The following is a 27,058-nucleotide window of genomic DNA, read 5'->3' as shown; positions in this document are numbered from 1 at the left end:
AATTTGGTGTCATCGTGGCATCACTATTGTCTACTGCGGCAGGGGTTCTCCAAGGTCTCAGTTCGAGGTTTTTCACCTCACCTACTTCTAGACCAGGGGTAGTCAAACGGCGGCCCTCCAGATGTCCACGGACTACAATTCCCACGAGCCCCTGCCGGCGAATGCTGGCAGGGGCTTGTGGGAATTGTAGTCCGTGGACATCTGGAGGGCCGCCGTTTGACTACCCCTGGTCTAGACCCTTTTGACTGGAGATGCCAAGACTTGGACCTGGAACCTTCTGCAAGCCAAGCAGATGTTCTGCCACTGAGCCACAGCAAGTCCTATCGCTTGCTGAAAGGACAGCCTGAGAGTCCTAAAAACTGCAAATGCTTTTCAGGATTAGAGCTGGTTTTACACCTGACCCTTCAAGTTGTAGGAAGAGTTTCCTGATGGAGTTGGTGCAACCTGGAGTCCTGTGTGCAGTTCTGGAGGGTCTGGCTTCAAAGAGAGACGAGGATGATCCAGGGCCTGGGGACCAAGCCTTGGGAAGAAAGGCTGAGGGACTTGGAAATGATTCAAATGAGTATCCATGTTGGTCTGAAGCAGCACAACAAAAGTAGCACAAAACACACGAGCTTTCGAGTGCAAGCACCCTTCCTCAGACTGAGTGCTTGCACTCAAAAGCTCATGCCTTGAATAAATCTTTATCGGTCTTAAAGGTGCTACTGGACTCGGGAATGTTCAGCCTGGAGAAGAGGAAGTGGAGAAAGGACATGGCTGCTGTCTTTAAGTGAAACATCAGTTGGAGGAGGGCAGGGAGCAGTTCCTGTTGGCAGCAGAGGATAGGACCTGCAGTAAGGGGTTTAAACTACATGTAGAATGGTACCGGCTACATATCAGGGGGGAACTTTCAGCATTAGAGTAGTTCTGCCATGTAATGGGCTGCCTAAGGAGGTGAGCTCCCCCTCATTGGTGGCCTTCAAGCTATGGCTGGAGACATTCTTCTCATACTTTAGGCCAGGGGTGGCCAAACTGTGGCTCTCCAGATGTCCGTGGACTGCAATCCTCATGAGCCCCTGCCAGCACATGCTGACAAGGGCTCATGGGAATTGTAGTCCATGGACATCTCAAGAACCAGTTTGGCCCTGCTTTAGGCTGATTCTGCATTGAGCAGGGGGTTGGACTAGATGGCTTCTATGGCCCCTTCCAACTCTAGGATTCCAGGATACTATTTCCTATGTTCCCAGCTCTATGGAGGTCTATAAAGCATAGTGAAAGCTCATATTCCTGCAAGGACCCAATGCTTACACGGAGTATATTTTTTTTTAGTCCCCTTAGCACTAAGGAATGATCTGTTTAAAGAATGTCCTGTTCACATGGAGCATTGAAAGAGAATGGACCAGTCTTTACATCTGTGGAGCCCCATGTGTGTATTGGAACCCTACCATGGGCACAGAAGTCTCCCACACTGAGATGCATAGTTCTGGATTCTCTACAGCAGGGGTGGCCAAACTTTGGCTCCCCAGTTATTTGTGGACTATGTCTTTATGGGAAACGGTAGTCCATGCACATCTGGAGAGCCACAGTTCGCCCATCCCTGCTCTACAGTCTGTGCCTCTGTGGTACATCTTATGTCTGTTTTAAAGGGGGTTAACTGGTTTTATCGGAGGATTTATCTGTACATGTAACCTGCCATGAGTCTCTGGAGAGTGGCGGGCTAGAAATCAAGTAAGTAAGTAAGTAAGTAAGTAAGTAAGTAAGTAAGTAAGTAAGTAAGTAAGTAAATAAATAAATAAATAAATAAATAAATAAATAAATAAATAAATAAATAAATAAAATAAAATAAAATCTCTGGTTCCTAACTCAAAAAAAGTCCCATTAAAGCATCTCTTTGGTGTTCAAGGAAGCAAAAGAAAGAAAAGAAAAAAAAGAAAAGAAAAGAGAAGAAAAGAGAAGAAAAGAGAAGAAAAGAAAAGAAAAGAAAAAAGGTAGCTGTTACCTCATTTATTCAACTTTGACAAACCATATGTGTTTTTTCTTTTATTTTTTTCACATCAAGAACTATAAATTAAGACTTTGACACATATACATTAATTTGTTATTAAGGTAAAGGATGTCCGTTGGCACAAATTATTGAGTAAAAACCATTTAATAATAAAAATAACATTCATTCTGTAGCTACTTTATTTGTCTGGAACACTCGATTTAACATATCACCTTCACAAAAGAAAATTAAAAAACAAAACAAAACAAGACATAGAATGGCATTATAAAATATACCTTAAATTACAAGTATTTTCGGCAAAGCTTAATAAGCTAAACCTTGCCCTGTTTGCTTAAACAGTAGCAGGCATTGCTATTCTCTCACGTACCCCTTATTTCCTTTGGATTGAAAGAAAAAAAAATCCATTTGAACTTTATCAAAATATTACGACGACCGGATTTTTGGTTAAAGTACGATTGGTGGATCTGTTAGCACGACTGGTCTTTACTGAAAGAAATATTGATTCGGCTTATTGCGGAAGAACATATAAAGCTTTTTTTTTCTTTTTCCGGGAAGTTTCGACACTATTACAATCATTAACTGTCTTACAAAAAAACCCTATTTAAAATCCTTGTATCCGTTACCATCTTTGGCAGATAAATAGGAAAAAACAAAAAAATAAACAAGACTATAGTACAAAGCTTTCAATTTCTTCTTTTTTTTATCACAATCTACTTTAATAAGGCCAAATAAAAAATATGTTCTTTTTGCACTAATGAAAGCACACATCCAGTATATTCTTAATGACAAAAAGACATAGAAACACTCTACTGATGGTTGCGTTGGACACCTTGTGTAGCAGACTGCCGTTTTCCACACACCTCGATCCCTAAGTTGCACGCTATTTAACAAAGGAAAGCGTACTTAGCAGTTGATTTGGCTTTATGGTGTAATGGGTGAAGACTGGTTTTGGCAGAAAGTGTGCAAACGGGGTCAGGCACTGCCCCCAGTATCAATGACAACAGATATACTAACGCCAAGTGATTCTAGTACTGACTGCATCAAGGCCAGATCCTGAACCATTTGCCTCATGGAGTGGGACATGTCAGAGGCTGCTGTGGCATGGTCTCAATTTGTGCCAAGCGTTGACTTGTGCCAGAGATCAGACACAAGCATAGAAGGGTGCTTCGCAACCTGGTAAACCCACGGCTGTTGGTCCAGCTCCAGGCTGGGGAATTGTTGGAGATTTGGGGGCGGAGCCTGGGGAATGTTAGTGGGAGGGGCCTAAGCTGACCATACGGTCCGCCCCCCAAAGCAACCATTTTTTTCCAGGAGAATGATCTCAGTAGTCTGGAAATCAGTTGCAAATCCAGGTGATCTCCAGCCCCCCCCCCTGAAAGTCATCACTGAGAAACCCTGTCTCTACGGTTCAACGGACCTTATTGTAGACATGTTTTCAAAATGGAACTCTGAATCTTTTGGGTCTGGGCTGGAATTCACAGCATCGCCCAAATCAAAATGGCATTCTACTCTTTGGCCCCTGAATCCAGATGCCTCGGATAATACGGAGTTAGAGTATGCTCAGCATTCTGGAGCTGCAGCCAAATATATACCAAATATATATCAAGAAATATTAACTTACGGGCTGCAGCGCCTTCCTTTAATCCCTGGAGGCCTGTGAAAGACTCTGCCTCTGTTTAATTTCGAGGTGACGTACAAAACAAAACAAACAAACACCTTTTGGACCGACTGGAAAACTGAAACACAGTTGCATAGGCAAGGTAGGTGAGTGACAATTAGTATGTTTTTGGGGGGTGGGAGTGGGGGGTTACTTAACTGTCAATCATAGGAGACCACAAGACTGTCACAGACTCTGCTAATTCCAGGGGGCTTTAGTTCCTGCCAAGCGCCGGCTTTTGTTGTAACATACCCCCGAAAGAACAAAGCACAGATACATCAGTATAGTCATTTCCTGTGAGTTGGAAAGATCAGTCTACTTCTTAGCACAGCTTTATAAATCTGCCATCATATTCTGTGTATTGCTGGAAGGTGGTGTTTTTCTTAAAACCATAAAGCCAAAGGAACTCCTCGTGATTTTTTTTAATTGGGGAAAAAAATGCACAGCTGACTCGTATTTCCAATCAAAGGTGTCTTTTCAAACTACCCACTCATAAATTACATGGCGAATCTTAGAAATGGGGAACCGTTCTTTGCTTTCCATATTTATTTTAGTAATTGTCATTAGAATCCAATTTGGATTGGGTGTATTTTCTTTCCTTCCCCCCCCCCCCCCGTCCTCGATGTGCACTGATCTAAACACATATTTAAAACAGAAGTACTTTCTCTTTGCAAATCAATATTTCAACTGTATGAGACAGAACTGTGCACATTTTCACAGTTTAAATGCATGTATACACAACTCTTCCACAACTGCTAAGGGAAAACAGCCTCCCCATGCATAAACAAATTTCATGAAATCAAAAGGGAAACACCTATTTCCAAAAGAAAAAGAAAAAAGTTGCTATTAAGAACCACAATGCATTTACACTGCTAAGTTTTCTTCTCTTTTTTTTTTGCCTCATGCATCAAAATTATAGCACTGAAATTATAGCAGTCGCTAATCATAATACTACACTGTCAACACAGAACAATTAATCGTTCAGACCAAGTAGCACAAATGTAGAAAATAATCATACTTTTTTCTTCAACAGAGCAAATTAACACAGATTGTTTCTTCAGCAAAATATGAAAAACTGTAAACTTTGGGCTCATTCTGCAACTTTCCCCAATCCAGAATAAATAAAAATCCAAAGGGAAGAAAGACGGACAAACATTGTTTAAGCGTACTTTTTTTTCCTGTCTATTACAAAAGCACAACCTAAAACGTATAAAGCTTTTTAAAATTTCTTTTAAATCACAGTTACCAAAAAATGAAAACAAGTGAATAATTTATTACATACGCTATAATAACATTACTCTAAACACTATTATCTATGAGGTATATCTGAGAAAATTCGGTAAGGAATTGAGCGGTCTGCGTTGCCAACATGCCCAGATTTATATTTTAAAGCTTTGGAACCATGAAGAAATAGAGAGGAGAGAAGAAGAGAAAGGAAGGAGGGAGGGAGAAGAAGAGAAGAAGAAGAAGAAGAAGAAGAAGAAGAGGTAGAAGAAGAAGAAGAAGAAGAAGAAGAAGAGGTAGAAGAAGAAGAAGAAGAAGAAGAAGAAGAAGAAGAGGTAGAAGAAGAAGAAGAAGAGAAGAAGAAGAAGAAGAAGAAGAAGAAGAGAAGAAGAGAAGAAGAAGAAGAAGAAGAAGAAGAGGTAGAAGAAGAAGAAGAAGAAGAAGAAGAAGAAGAAGAGAAGAAGAAGAAGAAGAAGAAGAAGAAGAAGAAGAAGAAGAAGAAGAAGAGAGAGGGAAAGAACCTTTGGTATTCTTATTACAAATTGTGTTCTTTGCAGAGTTGCATTGCAAAGCACCACAGTACAATAAGCCGACCAGTTACAATATGGCGGCCCAGTTGACGCTGAGGTATTCACAGGAAGGATTTTTAAAAAAAGAAAAAAGCACAGAGAGGTCTAGACTGGCAAAATCGTTGCTTTGGTTCAAGCAAGGCACTCGTCCTGTGGTAAATTCACACTTTGCACGTGAAACAAGAGTCTGATATCAAAAACACAATCGCCGTCAAAGGGTCCTGCCAATTTTGATAGCTTTTCTGTGTTTGAGGGTGGTTTTTTTTTTTTTTGGCCCTCCTTAATAATCCCTTGCAGGGCGGGAGGTCTACGGAGGGCCTGGCGTGGAAAGTTAAACACAAAGGATCTATCATTGTCTCCCACACATGGAAGACATCCTGAGAATTATTATAGCTCTAAGTCGAAGGTGTACGGCTGTACGTTATACAAGAGGATCCAAGGAAAGAAAGAAAAAAAAGGGGGGGGGAAGGAATACAAAAAAATTAAGAATAGAAAAGGTTTTAAAGGACATGTTTAATGTGTCCCGGAAAAGAGGGGGGGGGCAGTCTTGTGTTGAACTGATGAGCGGAACATAATTTACATTTAGAAAAATCAGTGGGGAATTGTTAATGCCTCATTGGAACCAGGGGGGATTACTGCCCCACCTGCCTCCCTTTGCCAATAATATTGGCTATCCTGTCACTTCTAAAACCTCTTGCTACAAGTCCAGAGTGAGGGCTACCTTACAAACATATCCTGGTCATGGGCACCTCGCAAGGAATGCTGGGAATCCGGGTTCTGTCTTGAGGAGCCAAGAGGTTCTTCAACAAACAGTTCCTGTAGCGTCCTTCTCAGGCAATACCAACACAGGATAAAGTTAATTTGTCTGGCACAGGAACCACAAACTCCTCTGCCTGTCCACACTGTAATGCTTGTGTTGTAAGGCATCTTAAAGCACCCATCAAATAGCATTTTTGTAGACATCTGGTTGTTAGTTACAGCTATGTCCATGATTCATGTTCATTAATATTATCCAGGGCTGTCGTCTAGGATGTGGCCTCATGGATTCAAAGCACTGGTCCATCTAGATCAGGGGTGGCCAAACTGGGCAGATGACCATGGACAACAATTCCCATGAGCCCCTGCCAATGTTGGCCAGGGTCACATGGGAATTGTAGCCCATGGATATCTAGGGGGCCATAGTTTGGCCATCCTTGTGACTGACAAGGTTTTGAGCGTGGTTGCCAAAGAGCAAACCTGAAACCTTCCATTCTGCTGCCCACCTCTGTAACACTGAGATCTTATTTACCTACCTTGTGGAATGTTTTTAATGAATGAATGTAGGGGTTGCAGTTTCCAAACTTGAAGAGGCTTATGAGTTGGGTAACATGAGGCACATTCTATGTATAAACATGTATAAACAAGGGGCACATTCTATGTATAAACATATACACGGAAGTTCTGCTCCAAGTGTTCTGTTTGTTTGGTGGCCACACCATTCCGTACACACTAGATAATGCACCTTCACTACACTTTAGAGATTTTCCTGTTCTGCACAGGAAAATCCAGCTGCAAAAGCACATTGAAAATGCATTATCCAAGGTGTGCGGAATGGGCTTCTCTTCTGAACTTTATAGAATTTCAACACAAGGGAAATGCAGTTATCTTATGAGCTGCCAAGGAACCTTTTCCTTTTGCAAGGACTTTTAGCCTAACATGGACTTTCTCAGAAAAGGACGGCCCAAGAAACTTTTTTTTTAAGGTCAGCAAGTAGATTCAAGGTCAAATATCAGTCTTTTGAGAAATCCCCCAGAAATTCTCAACAGGCATTTAGTGATCAGATAGGTTAACTTTCTAGGAACAAAAATAAATAATAAATTCAACTCATGTTCAACACAATTGCCTTCTTTCATTTCAAACCTACATCTTGACCTCAAGCACGTTTACCCTCATCCAAGGGTTTCTAGTGGTGGGTACAGGAGCTGCCAAGAATTTGATCGTATGTACACATTGTTCCAGGGCATGCATGGGCTTCTTGAGGACTTCAGTGCTGTGGGAAAGCTAAATGCTACTCTAGGGAGATCACCCTTCTGCTGAAACCAGAGAAAAAGTCTACTTATACAGGAGATCCATGTGGGCATAGGTCCAACACAACTGGTTGGCATCATTTAGAAAAACAGAAGTGGGCCTAGTGCCAGATAAAACTAATGAGACGCGTAGTTTGATTGTACAGCCAAGGTTTCTTAGAAATCTCATGGATGTCCAATGGTCCTACTTCCAATGAAGCATTCTCAGAACTGCATGCCCAAGAATAGGTTATGACTTCTGTCTGCTTTATGTTAACTAGACTTGAAGCTCAAGCCTAAAAAACCTCCACTTAGAAGTAAGAGGCCCTGATTTTAGTGGAACTAACATCTAAATATTTGTGTGCCTTCAGGACTACAGACTTCAAACATTAGGGTTGCCAGCTCTGGGTTGGAAAATATTTGGAAATTTTGGGGCTGAAGCCAGAAGAGGGCAAGGGATTTCATTGGGGTTTAGAGGCAACTTTCCAAAGCAGCTGTTTTCTCTAGGAAGATTGGTCTCACCTGGAGATCAATTGTAAAAGCAGGAGATCTTCAGCCACGACCTGGAAATTGGCAACCCTAGAAAGTATACTTCATTTTTTCAGCTGTCTCATTACAGCTGTTGCTCTTCCTCCCACTTAATAGCAAGTATCCATGGACCGTGTGTGTGTGTGTGTGTGTGTGTGTGTGTGTACTAGGGTGTAGTAAAGTTCTAGAGTGATTTTTTGAGCCTATCATGCCTGGTTTGCCACACGGGGGTCAAGGTTGCTGTTCTTTGAGAAACCATACAGCCAATAAGATTCAAGGGTGACCAAGTATGGATCTCCAGATGTCCATGTTGTTGTTGCTGTTGATGTCCATGGACATCTGGAGAGCCACCGTTTGGCCACTCCTATATGGATGACCAAAACTGCTTTAGGCCACTGGTTCATCTAGACTGCTACTGTATAGACTTATTGGCAGTGGCTCTCCAAGGCCACCGGAAAGATCTTTCTCATCCTTGCTAACTCATATCCTTTTCACTGGAGAGGCCAGGGACTTGACCCGGCACCTCCTGCAGGCTAAGCATGTGCCTAAAACCAAGCTAGAGCAAAGGTTGCCTGCTCCAGATTGAGATAGTTGATGTTTAGTTAGCTTAGTTCAGCAGGGGCTGTCAGGGGCTCATGGGAATTGTAGTCCATGGACATCTGGAGGGCCGCAGTTTGACTACCTCTGGTTTAGTTCATTCGATATTTAGCCTGCCACTCCCAAAAAGGGAGACCCTAAAGAGGACAGGATAAGGGGAGATACTTCAAGGGAATCTAATGTTGTGCAGCCCACCTTTCAAAGAGGCTGTTTTCTCCAGAGGGACTGATCTCCACCCCCCTCCCCCAGAAATAAATTGTAATCCCAGGAGATCTCCAGACATGACCTGGAGGTTGGTGACTCTTCAAATAGCCCTCCCTAACCGGGAAAGGATTACACTCCCCCCTCTCCACTTATCTAGACAGTTCAGTGCGGCCTGGGTGAGGGTCAGGAAAGGTCTCCATGGAAACCTTTATTTACATGTAGCCCCCTCCATAAAGGTAATCGTGCTGAGGATCAAGGTTGTAGGCCCATTTCGGAGAGGCAGGAGGATAAAAGAAGAAGAAGGGATCGGCAAGGAGAGAAACACAGAAAATGCCCTCATCAGAATTAGCAGTTCCCTGGGACGGTTTTTTTTTTCTTTGGAGGATATCTGAGGTGCATCTGTACAAAAAGGATGTCAAAAGACGGAAAACAAAGAAGTAGTTCAAAACGAGCAAGAGCAAAATTGCAGACCGCACAGAGAGAGAAAGAAATCTTTGGTATCTTTGGTATCATCAACACGATTAAAATTACAAATGGAAAAACTCAGTGAGGTAGCCTCTTTGGTTCTCACTAGAAATAGAAAGGTTTTTTTTTTCTCCTTTTTTTCTGTTTTTTTTTAATCCTTTTATTTATTTATTTTTTTACACACACACAAAGTTCATTCTTGGAAGCAGCTACTTTAAGGGTTTCTCTCTTTTAAAATTCATTTCTTTATTATTATTTTATTATTATTTTTTTGCTTGTTGTTATTTTTTAAATATTTTTTTCCCGCCCCCAGCTTAGGTTTTTAAAAAGCCACAAAGTTCAGGCAAAGTGTTGTAGTGTCTTGGGTTTTTTTATTTTTTATTTTTTTTAATTCCCTGTTGTTCCTGAATGCATGTTTTAGCCAAAATAATCCTTGCTTGTCCAAAAGAAGAAGAAAAAAAAAGGAAAGGAAAGGAAATATCACTTGGTTCTTCTGACACCAAATAAACTGTAGTGCTTTAAGTTGATTTTATAAAAAAAATATAAACTATACAGGGGCACCTTCAGTAGATGCTGAATAAGTTAAATAAATAAGTTATATTACGAAGGCTTTTAATGTGCCACAATAATAATTAAAAGTTAAGCCTCACTGTTTTATTAATCATCATGATTATTTTGAGTGAGGTGAAGAGGAAGAATTAATTTAAATAACTTAAGAATCGATCATTCAATCAACCATTGATAGTATCAGAAATAAAACGTAGCCCCCCGTTAGGGGAGAGGGGTGGGGGGATTGTTAATATTTTTGGTAATTTATCCTCCCCCTGTGTCTGTAACAGAACTTGGCAACTTCCTTTAAAAACAAACAAACAAACAAACAATCCATTTCCCAATCCCTAAATGTTAAAGTTATGCGCTACCCTCAAATTTGCATCTAGGACACGCTACTTATTTAGGATGGATTAATAATCAAAATGAAGTCTAGGCAAAGAGAGGCCCAACTCACTGGGGAACCAGCCCTTGAGCACGCCCCATTGAAAATCTGAGGCATTCATCTGTGCTTTTGCACAACTATGCGTTCATTTCCATGGGAGGTGTTCGGGAGCAACTCCGGGTGAGTCAGAACTACAATCGTCAAGAATTGCAAAAGATAATCAGTCCACCCTGAAGCCTGAAGCTTTTGCCCATGCTAAAGTGGAATGGGATGCTCGAGGCTGGACGCCTGCTTCCAACCAATGAATGAAAATTTAACACGAGCTAAAGCTTGTGAGCTTGGAGGGAGGGCGGGGGCAGGGAGTCTCTAGCTAATTAAATAAATTACACAAAGGAGAACCAATATATCAGGTGGATCGGTGAAGAAATAAAGGCTTTTTAGTTGACCGGCATAACTTTAAACAATAACAAAATATATATATTCCTGCAATAAATATCAAAGAGTAGGCCAAGTAGAATCTATAAAGATCACAAAGGTACTTAAATATGACAACAAGCAAGAAAAACATCAGAATTTTTGTTCCCCCCATAGCTATGTCATTGTCATAACTCCTCTTTTTTTTTTTTTTTTTGGTTTTGGGTGTAAAAAAAAAAAAAAGGAGGTCAGTATTCCCGTAAGTCGGTCTGAGCTTTACGTTTTGCTGGTTTTTGTCCTTTTGTAGGTCTTTGGATTTAGCTTTAGTTAAGAGAGATCCAGAATAAAGCTATTCAACCGAAGTAATCAAGCACATTCTTTGTTCCTCCACAGATGATTAAACAATATCCAAGGTTTCTTGAAAGTTGAATTCATCTTGGATGTGCCCATGAAAAAACAACTCCAAGTACAGAGGTGAAGAAGATGTTGGGATACTAGGCTACTAGTATGCAAAAAGGTAGAGGTATATATCAGCCGTGTATCAGAACAGGGTAGGAAAGGAACATGGGTATAAACGGTTACTTGTTAGGGGGGCAGAGAAAATGGATAATTTGGGAAATTGTGGGGTGGGGCAGAGAGGCTGTGTATTGGGGAACTTCATGAGTCAAATCTGCCGAATTTTCGCACATTGATAATTGGCTCAACCATGATCCAGAATGCAAAACATTAACACAATCTTTCAGGTCGGTCTCATGGAAACACAAACTGTGCTTCTCAGGTTTGAGGGAACATCACAGATGTTGGAATTTGACCAAATACAATATGGGACTGTTCTCCCCCCTCCCCACAAGGTGAAAATTTAGAAGCCCTGAAAACAATATCAGAATTTAGAAAGGAGACTTCTGGTAAATCTATGCAAACATGTTGAGTTGCCCCTGCATATCAGATACGCACACCTCTCACGACATGCATATTTGTGCACACAGCGCATTCTGTAAATGTTTGGGCACTTGGGTCCTAATCAAAGTGGAGATCGGTAGGAATCCTGAAACCTAGAGCTATAGGGAGCGACCTCACAGCCCTGCAGGCTTTTACCCTGACCCCGAAATACAAAGAATTATGAGTGGTGAAATCATCCTCCGTGTCTCCTGCAAGTTCCCTTCTCACTCCTCAGAGATCCTGCACTGGTTCTTCTGCATGCATACATGTGTGCCTTAGGACACTGCCAGTCATGGGAAAATTGCACAATACTTTTTTGCTGATGTGAACCTATCCAGTGTTTTCCACACGCTAAATGCCAGATCCCATTGAGGTTCATGTGCCATGCGCTGTTTGAGCTATGCACTTTTAAAAACATCAATAGGTGGCCATGGAAGATGAAATGGAAGACATCATGGTCAATCTCAGCCCTGACCTGAGGCTACCCTGATCTTGTCAGGCCTTGGAAGCTAAGCAAGGTCAGTCTTGCTTAATATTTGGATGGGAGGACACCAAAGACTCTATGCAGAGTCTCTATACAGAGTCAGGCAGTAGCAAACCACTTCTGAATGTCTCGTGCCTTGAAAGTTCTATGGAGACACCATAAGTCAGGTGTAACGAAACATTTTACAGCACCAGCAGTGATAAATTTCAGAAGACTAAAGTCACAGAAACGGATCACATCAGAACCCTTAAAAAAAATCATTGGCCAATAATATTGGGAGGATCCATCAGCAGGTAGATCTAATCATGCCCTGGAATTAAAAACATGGATCTAACTATGCCACAGAAATAAAACAGGTTTTTAGTGTATCCCTCTCCTTAGGAAGGATGGGGAATTCTGGCACAGTTCTTGGCACCTTCACCCAACTACAATTCCCAGGATTCCTTGGGCAAAAGTTAGTGAGGCTATGTGGTATAGTTGACAACTCTGAAAGTTGGCTATGTTTAGATTTGGAAGTCTGGCTTCTGTAAAAGTGGGGCCTCGGTTCATTAGGGCAATATTGTCGGTCACCTATCCGAAAATGCAGTGACCTTCCATCTTGTATAGAGTTGTTATCTAATAATTCTGCAGGGGGTTGGACTAGATGACCCCGGAGGTCCCTCCCAACTCTATGATTTAATGCTTGCATAATGCAAGTCATGGTAGCCTGCCTTCGGAATACTTAGAGAAAATGGAAAGTGTCCCTTGGCTTAACCCGCCTAGCATCTGAGGTAGGTTTGTCTCTCAACATTTCTTTCCTTTAAACTAAGTTTTAGCCGCTAGAGCTGCCTGCATGCCTATCACAAACCGTTTGGTTTTACTGCATGGTCCACAACTCACACAGACTCAAATCCTCTTTGGGTAAGGAGCTTAGGGGTGAAATTTCCCAGATCCTCCTCGTCTTTCCACAGCTAGCTGAACAAGGATTGCAAATGTGTCGGCTTTATAATGAGACCCCAGCCAGATCTTTGACACTGATGTTATGCTGGATGAATCTCATGGGATCAGAGGATTTGTTCCGATTCCCTTTCAAATTGGTGATTGGGATTCAAGGCGGAGGGGTACAGTGGGGTCTCCTTGGCTCAGCACTGCAGAGGGCTCCTTTGGTACAGATAAATCATATCTCCCATGCTTTTTAATACCTGCGCAAGGGTCCCTGAGGATAAGGGAAGACTTCCCCAATGTACTAACTCTCTCCCCTGTTCCCTGCAGCCCTTGAAACTCTTTACATGCTCAAGGATCTTACACAGTTTCCCCACCAGAGCTTCCAGTGCTATCTGAAAAACTGGGTGCCATTCATGATTAAGGGCTAATGCTCAGATAAACAAGATTTCTCAGTTCAGAAGGCAGTACATAGTAAAAAATATGTAGTGTCTCTTATGAACATCCACGACAGCTATAAAATAGATCCTAATTTTAGTGGTTTTTCAGGGAAGCTTATATCCTCAGAACCTTATTAGGAGTTTTCGATGAAAAGATCACGCTTCCCTATCAAGATGGCCGCCATTGTTTGCTGGTGTTTCGCTGTGACTCTGGTGGAGGAACAAATCGGTGCAGAGGGAAACAGAATCGTGAAAGATTATACAACCCCTATGAATTTCGTGCCCAGCTTCTTGTTTCCGTTCCCATACATAAACAGTGTAAACCGACGAAGCTGCACGCACAACATGTAGAGGTTGTACAATTATTAACGATTCTGTTTCCCTCAGCAAAATTTTTGCTTCTTCTTCTTGCCCTGATGCAGCCTCCTTTTCTCTTCACCGTGACGCTGAATCACAAGGGGTGTGCTGCAGCACACCTCCTCAGTTTAGGCAGGACAGCCGTGGGCCCCAAAGGACTGGCTAAAAAACCACTTGAGCCGAGGGGTCTCTTTAAAGCATTTACCACAATCCTTGGCTATCACAAGGATCCTATGGCAAACACCCTGGGATTTCTCAGCAAATCTGGAAAGGGTTTGCTGAAGATCGAAATAAGCTGCTCTCCCAGCATATTAAGGGGATAAAAGAGTTAATATAAAGTGTCCCACAGATATACTATAACTGATTTGGCCATGGGTGGTTGACATGTGTGTTGACCCTTCCTAACCAAAAGCACTGAGTAAACGGAGACAAGTTAAGGAACAGCCCTTTGGTCTTCAGCCATGTCCACCTCAATTAGGGGATGTTAAAAAGCCTGAGAACTATATTAGGAACAGATAATAATGCATAGTGGGGGGTGGGGGGGTGTGTGTCACTGAATATCACCTGGAAGCTTGCCAGAAAATTACCACAATGAGTCAAAACACAAAAGACGTATGCAGTTCTGGGCTCTGATCTCTGTACAGTGGAAACCACCTATAATGCTGCCCCAAAACGCATGCAGTGGTCTATCACTGTAGAACTAAATTCCATCTTGGTTCTTAGGGGAAAAGTACACATATTTTTGTCCCATTAATTTTGCCGTCAGCACCCATTTCTGAGAAGTAGCAAAATACACCTCTGAAGTCTCACCTCCTCTGAAATTTGGAAACTTTTGAGTTTGGCTTTGCAAAGAAATCCTGTCTGCTTTCCACGGACGGATTCGCAGCACCAAATCATTCTAACGAAGAAGCAAATCACGTGCTTGCCTTTTCCCTGTGGAAAGTTGGACCTTTTTCCGTCTCAAGATCCATGCCATTTGGAAATCAGCTCTCCGCAGTAACAGCCTAATAGATTTTCATGGACACAGAGCAGTTTCTTGGACAGCCAATCATCAATTTGCAAATGGTCCTGGATTCCCAAATGCAAAATCAGTAAACAAAGAGCCACAAGAACTCTGTTGGAGGTTTCCCAGATTAGCAGAGGTGGATTTCGTACATGACATTGAAGTTTTCTAACTATAAGAATGAAGCCAACATTTTCTTGGAGGCGTCCCATGATCAAAGGATTAGAAATTATTGGCTGTACGGTGTTTTCCAGCTGGGAAGAGGGGGGGGCTCAACAGTATGCCACATATTGGTTGTATAGCTGGTCGTGGGTCTCTGACTGCTACAAGGTGCAGCATCTTGAAGTCAGAGACAATCGGCCCTACAATAGTGTGATGTGTAGGAACTATTGGGAAAACCTGGTAATTGGGTGGTAATTGGGTGACACAATAGGATTCGGGCAATCATTCTGGAGAGATAACCTACAATATACACGCTGATACTGTAGGTTAACCATGGGCAAAGGGCAGGAAATTTAGCAGATTTAGAGAAGCATGATCGTTTCCTAGTTTGAACAGCGTTCTAGTAGAACATTCTGGACTTGGCTGGTCATGACTCTGTGGCCACATGAAGCACACTGAATCAACTGAGGAAGAGTTAATTGGATTCTATGATTTGGGCTTATTTTCCAACCATATTCCTGTCCCATCCAAGAAAATGCCACCCGGTTGGCATTCCCAAAACGTTCCCTGTAACCTCACGGAGTTAGAAGAGAGTTGGCCAATAGCATGAAACCCAGCACAACCCCATGGAAACAAAAGTCGCATTTCATTGGTATGATTCTTTCCCCGCCCCCAGCCCACCCCCGGACATGCTAGTTTAGTTTAGTATCCCAACATCTTATACTTGGAGCCCATAGAACCCTCGAGAAGATTCCACGTGGGAGAAGAAACTGGAAACGAAATAAAACTTACAAGGAAAAAAAAAGAAAAGAAAAGAAAATCATCCATTGCTTGGTTGGTTGTTTGCTGTTGCTCTAAAGAAACAGAATCAATTTACCTTTACACAGATCAATGGTGCTACAAGCATATTAGCTGTGCAAGGGAAGAGAATGAACTGAACGAAAAGTCGTAAGAAATCCTCATCTTTGGTATTGTAGCTGTTGAGGTCTCAGTTGCTCTGTTCCTTGTTCTTTTGAAAAAACTGCATAGGCACAAATTAAAGACAATCTTCAACTTTAAGATTACTGAGTTGTCAAATGAAGCAGCAATCCCCTGTTGGCTTTTCCATTCTTTTCTTGTCAACCCTTTCTTTGAACTCTGCTTCCTAAAAATGTCCCAAGATGTCTGTCAAAACACAGTGTGTTCGCATTGGTTTGTTTTCCTGACGTGCTTCCTTGTTTTTTGTTTTTTTTGTTTTTAAATTATTATTCATTTCTTTAATTTTTTTCCCCCCTAAACGGAACAGTTTGTTGCAGAAGTAGGTGCAGAAAAAAGTTTCTTTGGTTTCGATTAAGTAGTACATAAAAGAGTCTCAAGTGTCTTTTAAAGGATCGTTAACAGCGTTTGGCTTGCTTTTGAACACTCAAACGGTGTTCCAAGGAAAAGGGGGCGATTCACTGGTAAATGTGCACATTGGGTGGCTGCAAGGATCCCAGTGAGAAAGATGGCGGATGGGTATCATTAGATGGACACTGGACACGGGCGTGGTGAAAAAGTTAGCTTTGCTACTTCCCTCGAGAGCAATGTCTCTTCCGGCTCGCTGGGAGGAGGAACCAAAAGAGACCAAGACGTTGACTGCCGTCAAATGGGCAATGCGTTCAAGATCTAACTACGTTGATGATTGATAACAAGGATGGCGATGTGAGGAAATGGAGAGTGATTATGGTCTTTGGTTTTCAGAAACCTGCATCTTTGGTGTGCCGCATTCTTACATGATGTGGTAAGGTGGAGATGGGTTGGGTTGGGTTGGGTTTAGAGCTAAGTCAACCCTCAAGTGATCAGCATGTCTCGAAGGCATTTACTTGGGTTATTTTCCTGCCTAAAAACACCAGCGAATGGCTCGAGAAGCGATGTGGTGAGATCAAAAGCAAACCCCTGACTCGGATAACCGTGATGACAAAAAAAGATGCCTTAAAACGAATGAGGGCATGCAGCTCGGGGTGGGTGGGATGGGGTCATCCCCTGAAAAATAAACATCTAGAGCTTTGGAAGTGTTGCATTTGCTCTGTGCGGTAGCATCTAAACTGGTTTCCTGAGTGTGTGTCTGCACTATGTACAAATAGAAATTGGGTAAGCCTGCAAAAGTGTGCTTGAAACCAATGAGTTCGCTAACACCTCCCTAACTCCGAGCACGTCTTGTAAGAACAGGCAAAGAGTCCAGAGCTGTTCCTGTTTCCTCTAGCTACTGTCTTTGTGCTTGATCGCTTGGGTTCAAGGGAACCGAATCGTACGGATCCAAGACTGTATGTTCACAGGCAAGATTTAAAGACAATCGAGATAGTTTAAAAAGCCCCAAAGGGTGAAGTCAGATCGTTCTGAGAAGATCTACTGTAACCATGCCTGAGTTTCTAAAATAAAAACCCAATGTTCTTAGGTCTATTTAAAGTTTTGTGCTCAGTACTTGTGTGTTTCCATGTCTGTGAGCTTTGGTATAGGGTAGTGTGTTATAACTAAGCATCCGGAAACACAAATTAGGTCAGACACGTTTGGCTTTTTCTTGGTGGCCAACCGTTGGATGCCATTTTGTTGGCCAAGCCCAACAAAACCCCATTCATCAAAGATGACGAATGAACCTGCAGAGCTTTGCCCGGCTCTACCATGTTGGCCACGGGCTCATTTTAAGCAATGAATGACCTGCAGTGTTTCTGACATGCTTAGCTTGTCTTGGATGCCTCTTTGACTTGTACGTTTAAAAAAAGAGAGAGAGAGAGAGAGAGAGAGAGAGAGAGAGAGAATAGTCATTTAAATCAAATTCAATGTCCTATCCTGCAAATTAGGATCACTGTCTAAGAGAGCTGTGCTTTCAAATCACCAGTGAAGGGCCCCGTTAAGAATCCGTTTCTTTCAATGCACATTAGTTGAGTTGTGCCCAATTTTGGTTCTGCTCTTGGATCATGCTTTGGTACAAGTGCTGGAGGTCGAGGAAGATCCCCCGGTGCTCAGGTCGTCCTGCCATTTCTCGAGACTCCGCCTCCGAGCATTCATGAAAAAGTTACTGACAGTGGTAAGTTCCAAGCCCAGCTGTTGAGAGATCGTGATCTGCATTTCTTTGGACGGGCGTTTGTTCTCTTTGAAGATGGCAAAAAGTGTTCGGCGCTGGAGATCGGTGAAGACCAGACGAGATTTCTTCTGGGAGTTGTTCCTGTCTTTGTTTGGTTCTTGTTCTTTGCGTTTGCATGCTTGGGAAAGTGAAATAAAGAGAGAGGGAGAAAGAGAGAGAGAGAAGAATCAATGCGTGCATAAGTACCAATCAACTGAGCAGGTGATACATTGAAAACATTGATGAAGCTGTAGATGAGATGGGAACTGTTAAACTTTATTGTGCAAATTGCCGAGATGTCGATATCTAAGCTTCTCCGGCCCATCTGTTTTCAATTGAAGTAACTAATACAGATAGTGGGCACTGCGGAGACAGGTGCGGTTAATGTAAAGTGATAATTAACCGGGTCAGCATGACCATATAGGCAGATTAAGCTGCCGCGTATGAGGAGGGGTAGACGGATTCATGGAGGCCAGGCCTGTTAAGGTCTACTAGCCAGGGTGAATAAAAGGAATCTCCATTCACAGAAGCAGCAAACTTCTAAATACCGCTGCAGGGGAAGGCCTCTATGCTCTGTCTGGCCCTCCAAAGCAACTGGTTGAAACAGGAAGTTGGACTAGGTGGACCCCCTAGACCCTACTTACCGTATATACTCACATATAAGCCGGCCCGCATATAAGCCGAGGTACAAAATCTGGGCAAACTTATTGAAATGTGTATAAGCCGAGGGTGGGAAGTGCTCCATCATCACAGGCTCTCCCATCTACCATCCCTCCCCCCAAGAAATACAGAAAAGTCAAGAGGATGAATAGTTGCTGGTTTTTGTACCCCGCTTTTCACTAACCAAAAGAATTTCAAAGCGGCTTACAATTGCCTTCCCTTCCTCTCTTGAGGCCAGACACCCTGAGAGAGCTCTGACAGAACTGCTCTGTGAGAACAGCTCTGGCAGGAGAACCAAACAGTGCCCCCCGGGCCAGCAAACCAGAGCAGAACAACAGTACCCGAAGTTGGCAACCTACTACAAAAAGTACAACAGCTACCCAACTGGGAGAATGGACAACTCTAACTACAACTGCAGTGCCCCCCCCTGAACAAAACACTGAAATAAAGAACTGTAAAACTGAACACTTAAAGAAAGAACTGTAAAAATCAACTTTTAAAAGAAACACAATCCCAAGGAGAAAAAGCAAACAGAATCACAGAATCACAGAATCATAGAGTTGGAAGGGGCCATACAGGCCATCTAGTCCAACCCCCTGCTCAATGCAGGATCAGCCCAAAGCATCCTAAAGCAAACAATGTTGCCCCTCAGATAAAAGAAGAAAGAAACATGAGGAGAAAGAAACAGTAAATCCCAAAGAACCCCCAAACCCACCCCACCCACAGAAACCAAACAAATATTTTGGAAGAAGTGATTAAGAAGAAGAAGCGAAGCCTAAAGGAAAAAAAAAAGATCAGAGTCCCTCAGTCAAACTGTTGATGTCCTACAAGCTGCCAGAGCAAGCTCAGCTTGCAGTACACATTTGCAAAAGGCAATGCAATGATTGGCTGGATGGAGCAGGCTCTTATTTCAATTACTGTATATACCTGCGTATAAGCCGAGGGGGGCTTTTTCAGAGCGAAAAGGGGTGCTGAAAAACTGGGCTTATACGTGAGTATATAGGGTATGTTCTCATGAAGCTGCCTTATCGTGAGTTAGGCCCTAAGTATATCATGGTCAGTACTGTCTGCTTGAATCTGAGTGGCAACCAAGACAACCCAGCCTGCCGAAGTAGAAACAGGAAACGAATATCAAGCTGACACATTCATTCTTAACTTAGTTATTTCTTGAAAGCCACAACAGGCACTGGTCAAAGCTCGTTTTCACAAATAGCATCTTCTTCAGTGGGTATAATTATAACATATTAATGGTAATTTATGAAATCAATAATAATAATAATAATAAATAAAATTTAACCAAGAGGTGGAAAACGCCCTGTTGGTTTCACATTTTAAAGAGAAAGAACAGGGCTGATCAGCTAAGATTAAGGCCAGGGGTAGTCAAACTGCGGCCCTCCAGGTGTCCATGGACTACAATTCCCAGGAGCCCCTGCCAGCATTCGCTGGCAGGGGCTCCTGGGAATTGTAGTCCATGGACATCTGGAGGGCCGCAGTTTGACTACCCCTGATTAAGGCTCAGGAACAATTTACTAATGTGGAATATACGATTAATATAACGAAAGTCTTATTACAAAGGGAGGCAGAGTTAATATCCCCCCGAGGTCTTAACAACAAGTCGGAATTAACTTGTTTTCTATTCTGTTCTGTTTTATGTGAACTGCCCTGAGCCTTCAGGGAGGGCAGTATACAAATATAATAAACAAACAAACAAAATGTTTGTGTTTGCCCTTCATGTGTTTGCACCTGCCACATTCCCCATACCACTTTTGGATGTGAGACGGATTTGAGTGACTGGATATTTGTAAGTAAGGAAGTGTTGTTTTCAAATATTGTAATTGACTAGGGAACATACCGTATTTGCCGATGTATAAGACGACTGGGCGTATAAGACGACCCCCCAACATTTCCACTCAAAGTATAGAGTTTGTTACATTACAGTACAGTACTATGGGCCACTATGGGCAGCTCTGTCTATCCCAACTGAAGGGCACCCGGCGTATAGGACGACCCCCCCACTTGGAGGCATGTTTTTCAGGGGGGGAAAGTAGTCTTATACGCCAGCAAATACTGTAGATTTTGTCTATATATACTGGTGAATAATTATCGTAAGAACATTCTATTTAGGTAAAGAGGAGAAATTTGTTTAAAGTCTTCTTTTACTCTGCTCTGGCTCGGCCTGGCTTGGAGTCCTGTGTTCAGTTTTGGGCACCCCAGTTGAAGAGGGATGTAGACAAACTGGAGCATGTCCAGAGGAGGGCGACAAAGACGGTAAGGGGTTTGGAGACCAAGATGAATGAAGAAAGGTTGGGGGAGCTCGGTCTGTTTAGCCTGGAGAGGAGACGACTAAGAGAAGATCTGATAGCCACCTTCAAGTATTTAAAAGTGTGCCATGTAGACAACGGCTCACGGAGCCCCAGAACTTGAGGAGCCCTGGCTGGAAATCCCTGCTCTAGACAGAGGTCTTTCACATCACCTCCTATCCGAACCTTTTAACTGGAGATACTGGGGACTGAACTGGGAGCCTTCTGCATGCCAAGAAGATGTTCTCTTCCAAAGAGCAATGGCCCCTTCCAAATGTTGTGGGGCTATTCAATTCAAGGGGGAACATGCTGGAGGAAACACAGACATTTGGGTTCATGCACTGCTTTTAGCATGAGCATTACCCTGTCAGAGACCAAAGGCATGTTGTTACTATAGGGACACCCTGCCTCCATCTCTTCTAGGGTGCTGGAAAATCTTAAGCAAGGCTAGACAGTGAACCCAAAGAGAGGTTTGGTGCAGACATGGTTACTCATTGAGAATATTTTATAGGCAGCCTCTCCAGGGAATTACTTCAGATAGTTCACAAAATGAGGAACGAAAAAGTTACACAATAAAAATAATGGTTAATAGGAAAACAAACCATAAAAAATCATTCAAACCAGCTGTTGGCATAAAGAAACCATAAAGCAACCATTGAACCACCTAAAATATATCTAAAACAATCCTCAAAGTAGAAGCAGGACATAAAAACAGCTTTAAAAGATGGAATGCCTTAGTTAGAAGGTGAATGCGGCCTTGGGCCGTATCAACAGAGGCATCAGATCAAAATTGCAAGATGTCAGAGTTCCGTTGTGTACCGAATTGGTCAGACTGCGCCTGAAGAACTGTGTGCAGTTCTGGAGGCTTCACTTCAACAAGGACGTCGACAAAATTGGCATGGTGCAGAGGAGAGCAACGAGGATGATCCAGGGCCTGGGGACCAAGCCCTAAGAAGAAAGGCTCAGGGACTTGGGAATGTTCAGCCTGGAGACGAGGAGACTGAGAGGGTCAACATGATTGCTTGTCCTTAAGTATTTGAAAGGTTGTCACTTGGAGGAGGGCAGGGAAAGGTTCCTGTTGGAAGCAAAGGACCCACAGTAATGTCTTTAAACTACATGTAGAATGGTACCAACTAGATATCAGGGACAGAGTCATACATGCTCCCTGGTAGGGTTACCAACCTCAAGGTGGCACCTTGAGTTATCTCAAATTTACAACTGACGACAGAGGTGGTTTCCTCAGTAGAAAATGACATTTCCAAAAATTACCGGCTATGGCATGCTTTCTCAATCAGGGTTTCAGGAAACCCTGGGGTTTCTTGATGGCCTTGAAAGGGTTTTCTGAATGGGTGGGAGTTAGTTTATTTTTAATATATTTTTTATTTTAAAATTGGTTAAACATTTACTGGGTGATATGACCATATACAGTCATGTTGACCTGCCCCTCCCTCTCCCAAAATGGCCAATAATAGACCTGAAGGGGGTGGGAAGGGGAGAGGCGCCAGATGGACATGTACACAGCTCTGCTTCCCAACCATATTCTGCACGATTGCACCCCTTCTGGGGTTTCTTGAAGTCTGGAGATTATTTTAGAGGGTTTCTCAAAGGCTGCTCGATCCCCATTGAGCTCCTACTCCTCCCCTCAAGTCTCCCAGAATATCCCAAGCCACAGCTGAGACAGAGCAATAATGGCCAGAGCATCAGTGCTCCAAACGGCACATGGTGTGACAAATCCAGATTCGAGCGACATGATAAGCCCGGTCCTTGTTTCACAAGATAAACCATGGTTTCGTGCTATGTTAAAACCGGGCAAAAAGGTCGTGCCAGCGATTAACTGCGCAGAATTGAGTGGAATTTGGCAACAATTCAGTTTGTAGCATTGTATAAGTTGTTCAGAACTGACTCCAAATGTTATTCATTCATTCATTTGTTCATTCGTTCATTCGTTCATTCATTCGTTCATTGATTCTTGAATTTATAACCCACAGTTAAAGAGGTAGACGTCACTGATGTTGTCTTTTTGTGTTTGCTGCTCCCTTGCCTGCTGTAATTTTCCTTACAGCTTTTCTGACTTGTATTGCAGCACTGATTTGTATATTGTTTTGTATTGTGGATGCCATTAAAGGTTTTTGTATCGTATTGTTGTATTGAATTTATAGCCCGCCACTCCCTCAAGCGGCTCATGGTGGATAACAACACTAGGCCCAGTAAAAACCCATTAACCCCCCCCCCCATACAAACAACCATACATTCTGGCAGTGGTAAACAACCCCCCCTCCCCTATCGAACCCCGCTTCGAGGGTATGAGCATTAGCCAGCTGTTCAAGCCCATGATCTTCCTTGCCCTGGCTCCAACAGAAGACCTGGTGGAAGAGCTCCCCCTCACAGGCCCTGCAGAACTGGGAGAGCTCGGTTAGGACCCTCAGCTCTGTTGCATCTGAAGAAAGTTAAAGACACCTCTGGCTCAACTGGCAACCAATACTTGTGGTCCCCAATGACTTCCACCTTTCTTAGGCTCTTTCATTGGCTTCCCCTTACCCTCGGCATCCACGTCAACAGCCCTGATTTCACTGGTCTTCGTGGATTCTCATGTTTTGTCTCCTTGCCTCTGTCCCTTGTTCCCCTCTCTCTTCCCAAACCATCCCAAAGACTCTCCTTCCACATTTCTTCTACCTCCCCACTGCCTGGTGAAGAAAAATGGTGAACCTTGTGTCGCAGAAAGGAAAAGGGAAACAAAACACAGAGCTGCCATTTTCAGGCACAGCTGCGCACTTAAAGTGTTATGCTGTCCTCACACTTTTTGAAACTTTGAGAGTAATAAATAATAATATTTATTTATTTATTACGTAATAAATTCTATGCCTTTCTTTTGCTGGCAAAGAACCTCTCCGCACATATTTACATGGACATTTCCTTCTTGACAACAGAAATGCTGAGTGTGAAAGAACTATCAGGAGAGAAGCACCACAGACTGAGCTTGGAAGAAGAGTTGGTTCTTATATGCCGCTTTTCTCTACCTGGAGTCTCAAAGCAGCTTCCAATTGCCTTCCCTTTCCTCTCCCCACAACAGACACCCTGTGAGGGAGGTGAGGCTGAGAGAGCCCTGATATTACTGAAGAAGAAGAGTTGGTTCTTAGATGACGCTTTTCTCTACCCGAAGGAGTCTCAAAGCGGCTTACACTCACCTTCCCTTTCCTCTCCCCACAACAGGCACCCTGTGAGGGAGGTGAGGCTGAGAGAGCCCTGATATTACTGAAGAAGAAGAGTTGGTTCTTATATGCCACTTTTCTCTACCCGAAGGAGTCTCAAAGCAGCTTCCAATTGCCTTCCCTTTCCTCTCCCCACAACAGACACCCTGTGAGGGAGGTGAGGCTGAGAGAGCCCTTATATTACTGAAGAAGAAGAGTTGGTTCTTAGATGACGCTTTTCTCTACCCAAAGGAGTCTCAAAGCGGCTTACACTCACCTTCCCTTTCCTCTCCTCACAACAGACACCCTGTGAGGGAGGTGAGGATGAGAGAGCTCTGATATTTCTACTCCGTCAGAACAGCTTTATCAGTGCTGTGGCGAGCCCAAGGTCACCCAGCTGGCGGCATTTGGGGGAGCGAGGAATCGAACCTGGACCACCAGGTCAGAGGTCGGTGCTCCTAACCACAACACCATGCTGGCTAGTGATGCCAACCTCCAGGTGGGACCTGGAGACCCTACGGAACCACAGCTCATCTCCGGAGTGCAGAGATCAGCTCCTCTGGAGAAAATGGATGCTTTGGAAGGTGAACTCTATGGCACTGTATCCCGCTACGGCCCATGTCTTTCCCAGCCTCCATCCCCAAATTTCCATGAATTTTCCAACCTGGACCCGGCAACTCTGCCTCCCATCCTTTGCCAGCATCCAGGGGGAACCGGGCAACCTTAGCTTGTGCACCATTTCAAAATCAGCGCTTGTCAATGGAAGCAGTTTGCATGTTCAGCTCTGGCCGTTCGGAGCCTGTCAGGCGATGAGATAAAAAACACAGTCCCGGCGTGCGTGAACTGGCTTTTAGTTCATCATCACTTAGGGAATATATAGTGGTCCTTACAAGGACCGCATACCAATGGGACTGGCTGTGAAATGAATTCAAGCTACAGGACTCTCTTAGCATAGCGGGTCAGACGCTCTTGACCTAATATTTTATATCTACTCCTGTGATCTCTCCAGTTCTATATTTCCTTCCCTGCTCGGCTGTACTTTGCTGAGCAAAGGCAACATTAATCTGCAAAGTTAATGCACACGGCGAGAGACAAAGCTGAGCTAACATAATTCTCCCCCTCTCCTCCTTTGCCTGAGCATGCAAAGGCCTCAGCCAACACGCATTACGGATCTCAGGTTTCCTGGACGCACGGGAGAAAGCCAGCATGCAACAACAGCCGTTTTTACAAGTCTGCTATCGGTCGGCGATCCAAAACAATTATCCTCGACAATCCTGGAAGCAACCAGCAATGAAAGCCCAGTTCAGAGGCTCAAGGAGGCTTCAACAGGATCCAACCTGCATGAGCCACGTAAAACGGGTTCCATAGAAGACTAACAAGTCCTTTTCAGACGGGACTGCCCACAGTGGGAGATGAAAAACGATGGGAACCATAGAGTTGGAGGGCATCACCCTGGAGCAACATTACCATCATTGGGTCATAGAGTTGGAAGGGGCCTCCAGGACCATCTAGTCAAAGCCCCTTCAGAATGCAGGAAACTCAGAACTAGAAACTGCATCATACTGGAGGTGAGGTCAACACACAGCATGGTGATAACTCAACACACTCACTTTGGATGGCCTGTTTGTGCTTGCTCAGGTTGCCAACCTCCAGATGACACCTTGAGATCTCCCACTGGTATAATTGATCTCTTAGACAATCAAAATCTGGAGAAAATCAGTTCTCCTGAAAATTCAAGTGGGTAGCCACGTTGGTCTGAAGCAGGACTCAAACTTTGTTCTCCTGGAAATGGTTGCTTTTGGAGGCTGGGATGTATAGCGTTACACGCTGCAGAGGTCCCTCCCCTCCCCTCCCCAAACCTCACGCTTCCCAGGTCCCACCCCCAAAAACTCCAGATATTTATTTTGATTTATTTATTTAATTTATATACCACCCTCCCCGAAGGCTCAAAACTGGCAACCCTAAATGGCCCTGATCCAAATCTATATGTGCGCAGTAGTTTGGACTGTACAAGTGTCACCCCTTTGAAAAACTCCTGAGTTATGCAGATGTGTATATCATTGCCCGACAAAGAGTGACGGCATGGATAGGGGACAATCAGGTGCTCATGGTGCATCCTATAGCCAGGACGTTGGATTCGGTCTGCAGCTTTGAACTCTTCCCCACTGGTCCCTCCCCTTCCCCAGCACTGCCCTCCTCAGGGTCCAGCCCTAACCCTATTGTTGTCCAGGAGTCGGAAAACCCTATTACACTTCCTGGATCCAACATCAACTGAAGCAGCCGCCACAATTAATTTAGTTTTAGTTTAGTTTATTTGATTTATTGCCTGCCACTCCCTGACGACTCCTTGGGTCTGGACTGTGGTGCACAGAGAGACCTCCTCTTAGGGTTGCCAGCTTCCAAGTGAGGCACAAAATCCACACCAAACCATGAGCTAGCGCCCGTTGTATTACAGCACGCAATGGGCTTTACTGCTAGTAAATAAATAAATGGGTAGAAGGCCTGGTGTAGTGGCTAAAAGCAGCAATTTCTAATCTGGAGACCCTGGTTTGATTCCCCACTCTTCCTCTTCCACATGCAGCCAGCTGGGTGACCTTGCGCGAGTCATAGTCCTGTTAGAGGTGTTCTCACACTGCAGTTCTGTCAGAGCTCTCTCGGCCCCAGCTACCTCACAGGGCATCTGCTGTGGGGAGAGGAAGGGAAGGGGACTGCAAGCCTCTCTGAGACTCATTTGGGAAGTGAAAAGCAGGGTATAAAACCCAACTCTTCTTATTTTACCTCACAAAACATATCTGTTGCAGGCAGCTGAGAATTTGGCGATGTCCCTTTGTTCCTGTCATCTTTGCCCAGGACGGTAGGTGGGAGAAGCTCTGCGGAGGGTTCCAGGAAAGTTTTTGCCCTTTT

At 43.6% G+C, this 27,058-nt stretch overlaps 1 protein-coding gene across 1 annotated transcript in view; it reads right to left on the bottom strand.

Moving 5' to 3' along the window:
• Positions 1–2,006: 2,006 nt before the first annotated feature.
• ONECUT2 (one cut homeobox 2) overlaps positions 2,007–27,058 on the bottom strand; it is an 83,343-nt gene continuing 58,291 nt past the window's right edge. The window contains exon 2 of the mRNA XM_077346861.1: positions 2,007–18,145. Within this exon, the coding sequence (XP_077202976.1) occupies positions 17,859–18,145 (287 nt within the window). The 3' untranslated portion in view covers positions 2,007–17,858. The remainder of the gene's footprint in view (positions 18,146–27,058) is intronic.

Source organism: Paroedura picta, chromosome 7 (genome assembly GCF_049243985.1).
Source record: "Paroedura picta isolate Pp20150507F chromosome 7, Ppicta_v3.0, whole genome shotgun sequence".
Lineage (NCBI taxonomy): Eukaryota > Metazoa > Chordata > Lepidosauria > Squamata > Gekkonidae > Paroedura > Paroedura picta.
This window is presented reverse-complemented; position numbering and strand designations above follow the sequence as displayed.